The 12,056-nt window shown below is 43.3% G+C and overlaps 1 protein-coding gene across 3 annotated transcripts in view; it reads right to left on the reverse strand.

The window, feature by feature from the left end:
* The window catches only part of ILDR1 (immunoglobulin like domain containing receptor 1), a 34,098-nt gene extending 28,430 nt beyond the window's left edge, over positions 1–5,668 (reverse strand). For all 3 annotated transcript variants that reach the window (XM_058661968.1, XM_058661967.1, XM_004578274.3), the window contains exon 1: positions 5,434–5,668. In XM_058661968.1, coding sequence (XP_058517951.1) covers positions 5,434–5,488 — 55 coding nt within the window. In that variant the 5' untranslated portion in view covers positions 5,489–5,668. The remainder of the gene's footprint in view (positions 1–5,433) is intronic.
* Between the last annotated feature and the right edge of the window lie 6,388 nt (positions 5,669–12,056).

Genomic DNA, 12,056 nt, shown 5'->3' on the forward strand with positions numbered 1-12,056 from the left:
TGATTAAGCTGAGAGAAATCAAAGTATACAAGGCATTCTACCACATTGTCCTTGTGGCAAGATGTTAAATAATTAGCATTTAGTTAGCCAACCAGGAGGCACCCATCTATTTTTTTTTTTTTTCTGGAAAATCAGATACACAGAGAGGAGGAGAGACAGAGAGGAAGATCTTCCATCCATTGATACTCCCCAAGTGGCTGCAAAAGCCCAGAGCTGAGCCGATCTGAAGCCAGGAACTTACTCTGGGTCTCTCAAGTGGGTGCTGTGTCCCAAGGCATTAGCCATCCTCGACTGCTTTCCCAGGCCAAAAGCAGGGAGCTGTACGGGAAGTGGAGCCGCCGGGATTAGAACTGGCACCCATATGGGATCCTGGCGCATGCAAAGCAAGGACTATAGCCACAAGGCTACTGTGCCAGGCCCTATTTCTTTCTTTTCTTTTTTTTTTTTTTTTGAAGATTTATTTTATTTTTATTGGAAAGTCAGATATACAGAAAGGAGGGGAAAGAGAAAGGAAGATCTTTCATCCGCGCACCCATCTATTTCTAATGTTGTACACCAGGATTCAACTAAACAAAGCAAACCTGCCCCAGACTGTGAAATACAGGAAAGTGCCAACGAGCAAAAGTGAGGACTCTGGAGTTCTGAGCTCGGCTCTCAAACTAACATAATGGTGTCAATCTGAGACAGGATCTCCCTGGACCCAGATTTTTCTATCTATAGAACTGGCCAAGGGCAGACAGGAGTGGAATGGTTTCCAGCTGGATTTAACAGCACATTGGGATCCAGGGACAAAGTTAATGGGCAGTCTCCCATCCCCTACCCTGGCTATCACAGCCTGAGAAGCTCCATCTTACTCCCAAATACATAGGGAATTTTCACAAGATTTCATTCTGTCTACACAATGATTCACACCTGTAGCACCCCTACCCCCATATCGGGGAAATTGTTGGGATCCAGGGTTCATGTCCATTAGGGTTCAACACCTAACTTTCCAAAGTTATGACACTGCAAGTGGATAGCTGTGTGCTTCTGAAGGTAACATCCCTCCAGAATTTAGAAAAATTTCACAAAAACACAAATGACACATACTCTTCAAGAATGTGTGTGTGAGGGCTGTGGGGGGAGGGGGGAACTAAACCTTCATTCCAAAAGCGAACAGTGAGATCAGATGGAAGCAACCAGAGCTGTTGGTCAATGATACAAGCACCGTGGGTGCTTCCTGCAACTGTATCTTAATGTTCTGCTCCCAGGAGCGAATGCTGATGTAATTCGTGCAATAAACATGTATCTAACCTAAAGACACAATTTCAGAGATATACCAAGAAGAAAAAACAAAGCAGCACATGCCTGCTGTCACCAAGGGATATGTGCATAATTCAGAACATAGACACTGTGGTAACTTCACAAGACTCCCTAACTCTGAAAATTTGTCAAGGGCCCCAAGCCACATTGACCAATGAGGACCTAAATCTGGTACGATTTCACTACTTGCTGACACTATGCAATTGTGGGAACTTGGATGCTAATTTGAGAACTGGGTAGACTCTTCTTTAAAAATAGAAGAGAACAAGGTGTTGGACCAAAATGAAAGCATGCTGGCTTAGGTTTTTCCAAAGTCCATCACACTTCACAGTAGGTTTTGAGAAAATCAATTTAATGGATTGTGCTACTTAATTTTGCTAATGTGGGCATAATTTTCTCTGAATTTAACTATCAGGTAATATTTAGTGACATTATTGTTTTATTTGACATAATCATGAGATTTGTTTCTTAAATCTTTTGTCCCTTTCATGAACCATGGTATATGTTTATGTCACAATGTAAACTGTACTGCTTACCAAGGGCTGTGAAAAAAATTTTTTAAAAGCTCTGCTTTGGTAGACACTTGGATCAAGAAAGGAAACGTGAGCCCGGTTTTGTGGTACAATGGGTTAAACCACCAATTGTAATGCCCTAACCCATAGCAGAGTGCTGGTTTGAGTCTTAATTGCTCTTCTTCTGATCCAGCTCCCTGATAAAAGTCCCTGGGAAAGCAGCAGATGATGGCCCAAGTATCTGAGTCCCTGCCACTCACATGGGAGTCCCAGCTTGGAGTCCTGGCTCCTGACTTTGGCTTGGCCCAGCCCAGCCCAGGTCATTATTTGGGGAGTGAAACAGCAAATTCAAGATATCTATTTTTGTCTTTCAATCATACACATACACTTTTATTTTTCAAATAAATAAACATTTTTTTAAAGAGAAAAAGGAAGTATGACCTTTAATTTGATCCTAAGAGATGTTTTGAAAAGCTTTGTTTCAAATAAAAGAAAAATGGTGAGGGTGATAAGGAAGGCCACATTCCCAGGTCTTCCAGAGTGATGACCATACCTTTGGCACTGTTGGTGCTTGACCCAGCAAGGGTTGGTCCTGTTGGGTATTGGGATGGGGGAAGGGGACTGAGATAGTGATGGGAATTTCACTTGTTTTTCTAGATAAAGGGAGTTTAAGTCATTCATTCAAAGTCACAGTTAATAAGAGGCAGATTCTATATTTCAATTTGATATCTGGATGACTATTTAGTTCCTTAGTCATAGGGGAGGGAAGTACAGCTTGTTTCTTAACAGTTAGTGTGAACTGTCCTACTTGGGTCTAAAACCCACCTCCTTAATTACCAGGGCTAATGCACACTAGGCCTCCCTGTTCAGCCTCCGTGTTAGGTGTCCTGACATCTTCATTGCATCTTCTCGAAAACTTGCACATCAGCTCTGTTTCCTGGAGGCTTCAACAATACAATAATTTGTCCAGAGCTATAGAAACATCCTAGATGCAAATCTCCATGAGATACCAGAACGTGATTTTATTCACAGCCCTACAAATATTTAGCAAAAATTTCTGCTAAAATAACAATTCCCCCTTAAAGCGTTGGCGTCAATAGCTGAAGTCTCAATTTCTCATGTATGAAATGAAAGTGAGCCTAATGCACACGACTGTTTCACTTTCAGCACTCTTGTTCTAAAATGTGGTGTGCTGGTAGGCTTTCTTCAGAGAACACCATGCAGGTTCTATGGTCTGTGTGACTATCCCACTGCGACATCCCAGCTGTTCACGCTGGGTGACTGGCTCAGAGAAGCTCAGGGCTCTGTTTTCTCAAGTCACTATCCTATGCTTAAAAGAAGAATGTACTTTTTGAAGTTATAATCTGAAGTTATAATTTAAAGAGTTTCCGTTGTTCAATGTTATTAATAAAAGTCAGTTCTTTTTTTCTTTACAATATTACACTAGAGGGCTGTGTGGTGGCTCATCTTGCTAATCCTCTAACTCCAAGTGCCAGCATCCTGTATGTGTGCTGGTTCATGTCCCGGCTGTTTCATTTCCCATCCAGCTTTCTCCTTGTGACCTGGAAAAGCAGCAGGAAGTGGTCCAAAGCCTTGGAACTCTGCACCCATCAATGTGGGAGACCCAGAAGAAGCTCCAGGCTCCTAACTTTGGATCCGCTCAGCTCCAGCTGTTCCAGCCATTTGAGGAGTGAACCAGTGGGTGGAAGACCTTTCTCTCCATCTCTCCTTCTCTCTGTAGATCTGCCTTTCCAATAAGAATAAATGAACCTTAAAAATTATATTTAGTGTCAGGGGTGTGTGTATTGCGATTCCCAGGTGCTCTACTTGTAAGCCAGCTCGTTGCTAATGCGCCTGAGAGAGCAGTTAAAGGTGGCCCAAATACTTGGACTCCTGCCTCGCATGTGGGAAACTTGACTGAAGCTCCCAGCTTCGACCTGGCTAAGCCATGGATGCTGTGGCCACTGGGGGAGTGAAAGAGCAGATGGAGACAGCTCTCCCTTCCTGCCTTTCCAATAAAATCAGTAAGTCTAAAAAAGAGGAACTTCCCCCTCCCCCCAAAAAAGGAGTGACTTTTCTTTTAAGAACTGGGTTTTATGCCCTGACGGGGATTCTGTCTGCAGGCTTTGTCCTTCTGTCCCTTACATCTTGTCCCAGATGACCGCTGTTTATGAAGTCCTAACCACGGGGAGAGGGAGCTGATGGCTGCGAGCAGACGCCCCTCCTGTGCCTGAAATGTGCAGCTGCCATGGAGCTGGAAGGAAACACTTGAGAACAAGAGGACAGATGGCACGAAGTGCTGGCATTTTTATGAATTTGCATTCACCATCTAAGCTACCAACCACTCTAGTGGAGAGTTTGGAGCCCTTACATTTGGGTGAGGTTTAGTCCCTTTCCTTGGGCAACATTGGTGTTCAACTACTGAGTTTGTCAAGTTCAGATAACATGTAGAGGATCCTGGAACCCAAGGCTGTGCGCATGGCATTTTCCTCATTTTGCCATCCTCCTTTCCTTTTTACTCTGAGCATTCAGTTGAAGTTATTACAGACTCCTGACTGAATCACATCGGCTTACACTTGAGCAGCTTACAAAGCTTGTAAGCTTGAGCTTATAAAACAGAAGTTCTGCCCTTCCCTTCCCATTAAAATTGTTTCCTTGAAGAAGAAGAAGAAAAAAAGATCGAAAACTGGCCCATGAGCAACTGGTCCACTGACAACTTAGAGGTAAGAGAGCTGCTATTCCTAAAAGAGAGGAGGAAGACAGGGAAAATGAAACAGTGGAACTTCCAAGGGAACTTACACATTCTTATTTGCAAAGTCACACCTACCGCCTATTTTGAAAACAGGCTGGTGGGACCTGCAAAATCAGCATTACCATTTCATACCTGGTCTCACTCCTTCAGACACACACCTCTGTCTCTGTCTCCAAGCATGCCACCCAAACACATAAAGCCAAACTTCCCAAAGCAGAGAGGGAACTTCATGTGGAAGGTAGGAGGAAGAAGCTGAAATGGCAAGTGTTTGGGCAACTGCTAGGAGAGACTGAGAGTGGGAAGCAAAGTTAAGGGAAGCTCCTCTGGATTCAAAGTGGGAAAGTGATCCTAAACTTGGGTAGCCAAGGGGCATATGTACGTGGTCCTGTAGAGCCTGAATTACCAGGAACATTTCACCTGCCAAGGATACATGATAATGCCCCAGGAATGACACAAATGCAATCCTGGGCCAGCATGGTTATCACGCTATCTAAGATCTAAAGGCAGAATATCAAATGAAGAGAAAAACGACTTAGGAAGATTTAAGGACGGTGTTCTCACCTTCACTAAATCATCTTTAGGGTTCAACCAATGCTTGGCGGTTGTGAAGGGGAAGCCCAAAGGCTTCAGGTTACTCTGTTACTTGCTCCTATTTCAAAAGTTGCCTGGCTAATCAAACAGGAAAACAACAGGTTCCTACGGCCAGAAACCCGATCCAGTCCCCACACCACCTGGCACCCCAGCCAAACGCACCAGAACGTGACCCACACCTCCACTATCTAGCCCCTGGCCGGCTCGGCAAGTCCAGGCCACTATGGCTGCCCGTCTCCTTAGGCCCAGGGTGGGTCCCATTTGTCCACGGCTCACCTGCTGGGAGCCAGGTGAAGAGCAGCAGCCAAGGTACCGGCAGTTCAGGGCCCATGTCGGCCCCTCTTGGAGCCCTCAGCTCAGGACCTTCCGGGCACCATAGCTGCCTTCACCAGTTGCCGCCCTCGGTCGCCCCGCTGCTCCGGAGAAGCCCTGGCTCCGCGTCCCGCGGTGGGTGGGTCCGCTGCGGTCCCCGGGCAGGTGACGCCCGCTCAGCCGCACCTGCAGCGCTCCCGGCGGCTCCGCCTCCCGCCCCGCACAGGCCGGGTTTCCTGCTCCGCCCCCGGCTCCCTGGAGGCCCGGCCACTTCTCCACCTGCCTTTGCCCGCTGCCAGGTGTTCTCAGACGGAGACTATTCTGTTGTAGAAGTTCTCGGAAAATCTCACCACACTGCCAATTTCTCCCCCTTTCTGGAATTACTGTGGTTATAAACTTTATTAGGAATGCTCAGAAAACATTTTCCTCACTAAAAACACTGGTGAGGGTCAGACTCAATGTCTGCTCAGGTTTTCTAGAAACCAGAGGTTAATTTCTAGAAATTAGAGTATGAACTAGAAAAGACTGACTCGATTTTCCACCATTATATAAACAACAATGCTTACTATAGAAAAATTAAAATATTAACTTATAGGAATTTTTAAAACTCTCCATTCATAGGTAGGAACAATTAATATTGGAAAATAAGGGGATTTCAACATGGGTACGGAAAATGCATATTACAAAAAATTAAGTGTGGTTTTTAAATTTGGGGGAGGGCGCCAAATAAATGTATCATTTAATTCCACTTTCTATGCACTTTCTGAAGTGCTGTGGTATTTCTGCTTTTTTCCCCCTGCCCTGCTTTGGCACTCAGCAGCCTTCACAGACCTAAACCCTCCCAAGGTCAAAGTTGTGACATTTGAGGTTGCAGGCAAGTGGTGTCTTCCCAGTCTCTCCTTCCACAGCAGGAGTCCACAGGACGCGCTAAAGAGGGCCAGGGGAGGATGGCAGGGGTGAGTAGGAGAAGAGCACACCTCCCTTCAGGCATTAACCTGAGAAGTCCTGTATACGCTGGTCAATGGGCCAATGTACACAGACAGCAAGCTGTTGGTACACCTGTCCCTTAACCGGGATTTCTCATTGACTCGGCTTCCCACTGTAACAAACACAAGCCTTCCTCTGCCCCTCAGTCATCACCTTTTCTTTTTAACAGCAATAACAACAATCCCAAAGCTGCATTAAGAGAATGAAATCCCACCAATTGCACCAGGATGATCAGAACTGGAAGACATCACGCTGGAAATAAGTCAGACACACAGAGACAAATACTCCGTGTTCTTCCTTACATGTGGGAGCTAAAATAAATGTTTTGAAAGATAGAAAGAAATGCCCATATCTATCAGTTTTGCTGCAAATGCAGCGTTTTGTCAAACTTAAAATATTGATCCAACAAATTGATAGGAATTATATACTACTATGGTATTAATGATTTTGTTACATAAAATGTGTGTGCATGAAGTTAAGCGTCTTTTTATGTGGTTGTTGTTTACAGTCTGCCTAATTTTCTGCTGGACAGTGGCCTTTTTTTTTATCTTAGGAGGTTTATTCCGGTGGGGGCAGGAACGGGGGGTGGGGGTGGGGAAGGTGGTGGAGATCAGAGGGAAAAGGGGAAGGGGAAGAGAGGCTGGAAGGAGAAGAGAGAGAACTTTTTTTACTTTTTGATTTGTTCAACTCTACTTAGTAAAGCCATAAGCCTTTGACTATAATGTAAATTAGAAATGTTATCTTGAAAGAATAAATAAATTAGCTTAAAAAAATCATTTCACGAAGCTCCGATTCTGGTCAGTGGCTCTGGTATTTCTCCTGGATGAATCTCCTGCTCTGCTGGGTAGGTTGCTGCTTCTGTGTCTTGCTTCCACTCAGGGGCGCACCCCTGGCTCTTTTCTGAGGTCTCCGTCCAGTTCCAATTCCCCTTCCTCCTGCTGCCCTCTAACTTACTAGAACTGTCCCTCCCCCACCTCCGCCCCCATTTCCCTCTGCATCCACTCTTCTCTCCCTTCCCCACACACAATGGGCCTGTTCACTTGGAGTGTTATTCATGTAGGCACATATCTTCTGGAAAATAAAAAGTAAGTTTGGGAAGTGTGTGACCACAGGCAGATGGTAAAGCCCACTTCACAGTCTCATGAAAGGGGCCAGCATCGACGGGCAGCTGGTTAAGTTGTTACTACTGACATGGGCATCCCATATCGGAGTGCCAGTTTCAGCCCTGGGAATTCCACCTTCTTTCCGGTTCAGTTTCCTGTATCTGGGAAGGCAGCAGATAAGTAACTTGTATCCCTGTTACATATACAGGAGACAAGGACAGTGCATGTGGCTCCTGGCTTCAGCCTGATTCAGACCTAGCAGTTGTGGCCTTTTGGGGAGTGACCCAGCGGATGGGAGATCTCTTTCACTCAGTTTCTCCACCTTTCAAGTACCCCTAAGTCTCTCTCTCTCTCTCTCAACTCACGGAAATATGAAGTTCGAAGCTGATATGCACTTTCTGTGGCCTCCTTGGAGCTCCCTCCTACGTGGAGGAACTTTTAGATGGCTTACAGTAGGTTTCCAGCACATGGCAGCAGGAGGTCACAGTGGGTGTGAGGAGAGTATTCCTGGCCCCCCTGGGCCCTGCACCTGCTTCTAGAGCTATAGTGCTTGTCTGGGACTTGGGATGCTGAGGCGCTGGCATGGTTTCTGGCTTTGTGAGTTGTTCTCAGCAACTTTCCAATCCTCGTCTAAAATGACACGAGAACTTTCCTTCTCCCATTTCTATATCATACCTGCAGTCCTCACTTTGGCCTAAACAAGCATTTCTCTGTGTTTATTCCATGAGAACTGTGGGTTCGTGGTATTTTCATAAAGAAAATTTGAAAAGTGCTCTAAGATCAAATTAATTTGATAAATTAATTTGAGTTAAATTAAACATCTTTCAGAACTTATTAAACCTTTTAAATGTAAGGCTGCTTTTGGCTCTCATAAGAATTTTGCATGAAACAGTACCCAAAGTGAATTAACCACAAAATAAGAACTTTGCATGAAACATTACCCAAAGTTAATCAACCACAAAATCCTTTTTTATTTTTTCTCAAATATATCTTACGGTATGTTCCATGGAGCACACTTTAGGAAATAATTGGTAAATAAATCAGAGACTTCCACAGAAAACAAACACACCAAAAACATGACTTTACTAAATATTATCCAAAGAGTAGTAGAACTAGAATTTCATTTTTTTCCTTAAAATCATGCATTTGGTTGAATACCTCCATCACTTTCATGGCCACAAGCACTTAGGTTACTTTTATTTTTGTTTCTCTGTTTACTACTTGCATCTTTTTTCTCCCCCATTGTTATGCACCAGTGTGCTCAGTGATTCACTTATCACAATAACTGTATGTCGTCGAAGCTGTTATTATCAATCCCATTTTATAAATGCTGAAAATGGGGTCCAGAGATACCTTGCCCGAGGTCACAAAGCTGGAAGGTGGTAGAACCACGAGTCCAGAAGAGTCCACCTTCTACCACATCTTGTGCTCCCAGCTATTACTCCATGAACCCTCCTCTAGCAGTGTACAAATCTGTGCTTGGAGTTAGCTAACTCGATCAGCATGTGTTAATTCAATGTATTTCTACAAATTTGATTTGGACCTATATAAAGGAAAGTTCAATTCCCCACTCCAAGACTCTTCTGGGCTAGTAATTCTTCCAAAATGTGCCATTGGTTCAGTAAAGATTAGATAAAAGTGTCTATTTGGTTCAGAACAACTAATGGTTCTTTCAATCCTAGATAGAGAAATAAAAATCACTTGATCTGCTTGCAGTGACCATGACAACTGTGCTTACATGCGCAGTAAGAACAATCGCCATGGCGTGGTAAATGCCTACACAGTGCTAAACCCTGTTCTATGTGCTTTTTGTATTGAACTTGGGAATTTTCTCTCCATACTCTGAGGAATTCAATCACAAGTTTCAGTAACATTTTTAAGACCATGCAGCTTGTAAGTGGTAATACTGAGGCACAGTATCTGCAGCACTATGGATCACTACCCTACTCATGCTGTGTGCTTCTGTGTGTTGCCTAATCCAGGATCTGGTCACAAAGTATTAAGTTAAGATCTCTTTTTTTCCTGTGTATTTCTGAATATTGTGCATATTCATGTGTATTTGAGAATGATATGATGCATATGTATCTGTATGCATATTTTTTCCAGAAGGAAAACTTTTTAGACTCATAGGAAAGAAAATGAAGAAACATACAAATAAAAATCATGAAACAAGCACCTAGTGCTAAAAGGAGGAAGAACATGAAAACAGAGATTTGGTGTTCTAAGGTTTGCACTATATCTTACGCATTTTTGTGTGCCCAGCATCTAGCATAGTCCTTGGTAAACAGACAGTATTCAATAATTGTTTTTTGGCTGTGTATCAATAACCCCTAGAGGAAGTGCTATATGATATGGGTCTGAATATGAATAAGATTTTGTAGGAATAATTCAAACAAAGGGGTCAGCAAGTTAAACCTGTAGTACTGGGGAACAGCAGAGCTAAAATGCATGCTCATTGATTTTGCTAGACTAGTCTGTTAGAGTGCTAGCCAAGGAAAATAAATGGGCTTGTTTGACCAGCTGGAGGACTGAGACTTCATACAGAGGACGATGTGGAGCCAAAGAGGCGTTTCAGGTTGGGCAAGGCATAAACAGAGTTGCATTTTAGAAAGGTACAGTTGGTAGCAGGAAGGAGAAGAGTATGCTGGAATAGAAACCAAAGGCAGGAAGACCAGTGAGGAAAGTACTACTGTGCTAATGAAGGTGGAAGACACACTGAGAGCCCAACTCAATCACTGTTGGAAATGGAGAGGAGAGATACTTAGGCAGCTATTTAATATTTTTAGTTTTGTTATATTTATTTTAGAAGCACAGAGACAGAGAGCGAGCTGCCATCCATTGGTTCACTCACCAAATGCTTGTAACAGCTGAGACTGGGCTAGGCCAAGCTAAAGCCAGCAGCCAGGAATCCACTTCAGGCCTTCCATATGAGTAATAGGAACCAGATGACATAAGCAGCCACTGCTCCCTCCTTCCACATTAGTAGGAACTTGGAATCAGGAGATGGATACTGAGCCCAGTTTCCCCAGTGTGGGATATACACATTTCAACTAGCCTTATAACCAATAGGCTGAACATCAACAGATAGTGAGAATGTAGATTTGAAAGATGGATGATCAGTTAGTGTGGCCTTGAGACAAGAACACAGGTTTCTGATTTGGACCCCAGATAGATAGTGATGCTTTTAAGAACATAAATATGCAGAAAGAATAACAGGGTTTGAATCACAAGAGAAAATGCACTTTCCAAAAGAGGTGGCCAAGGATTATTGGACACATTTATTGAGCACACTTGACTAAATGACACCAGCAGGCACTGCAGACCCATACAGAGTGGTTTAGGTCCACGGGGGACAGAGGACTTATTTCTTGGTTAATACAATATAATAAAATGGTTCATAATTATGAAAACAAAAGAGCAGGAGGTAGTAGAGTCTAGTAAAAGGAGTTTTACACTTGTGACTGTTCATGAAGGATATCCAGTAAGACTAGAGGGGAAATCAATGTGGCAGGGGAGGGACCTTGGGAAGGGCACAGGCAACCCCAGAACCTATGGAACTATAGCATAAAACAAAATAAAATATTTTTAAAAAACACAACACTCCCACTCAATGTTATTCTAACGTTCTAACTGCAGAATTTAACAGTGGCAAAAAAAAGAAGAAAAAGATTGAAGGTATTGTTATCTACACAGAATATTCTTATAAACTACACAGACTATTATAGATAAAACTGTGCCTACCAAATAAATAAAATACTTAGTTAAATCAATCAGGAGTGTGGCATTGAGACATTAGATAATTAGACAAGGGGAATCTGAATTGAAGTCCAAGAGTAGTCATTCATATTGATGGGGACTTGATAAATAGATTAGCAAGACCATCATAAACTATTCAATAAGTGATGTGAAACAGTTAGCTCTTCTCATGTTAAAAGATAAATTCTTGGGCCCGGTGGCATGGCCTAGCAGCTAAAGTCCTCGCCTTGAAAGCCCCGGGATCCCATATGGGCACTGGTTCTAATCCCGGCAGCTCCATTTCCCATCCAGCTCCCTGCTTGTGGCCTGGGAAAGCAGTCGAGGACGGCCCAAAGCTTTGGGACCCTGCACCCGCGTGGGAGACCCGGAAGAGTTTCCTGGTTCCCGGCATCGGATCGGCGCGCACCGGCCCGTTGTGGCTCACTTGGGGAGTGAATCATCGGATGGAGGATTTTCCTCTCTGTCTCTCCTCCTCTCTGTATATCTGACTTTCCAATAACAATAAATCTTAAAAAAAAAAAAAAAAGATAAATTCTTTCTCATATCATATACAAAATAAATTGCTTAAAATCCAAATGCTAAGAACAAAATTTTCAAGGTTTTAAAAGAAAATTTGGTATAATATCCATACAGCCTTGAAGAAAAGAATGGAATTTTGAATAGAAATAGCAGTAATTCACTGAGGAAGGCTGACACATAAGTTTATTGTGACATAAAACAATTTCATATTTTTTAAAAAGA

The sequence above is a fragment of the Ochotona princeps genome, chromosome 3 (assembly GCF_030435755.1).
Source record: "Ochotona princeps isolate mOchPri1 chromosome 3, mOchPri1.hap1, whole genome shotgun sequence".
In the NCBI taxonomy this organism is placed as follows: Eukaryota; Metazoa; Chordata; class Mammalia; order Lagomorpha; family Ochotonidae; genus Ochotona; species Ochotona princeps.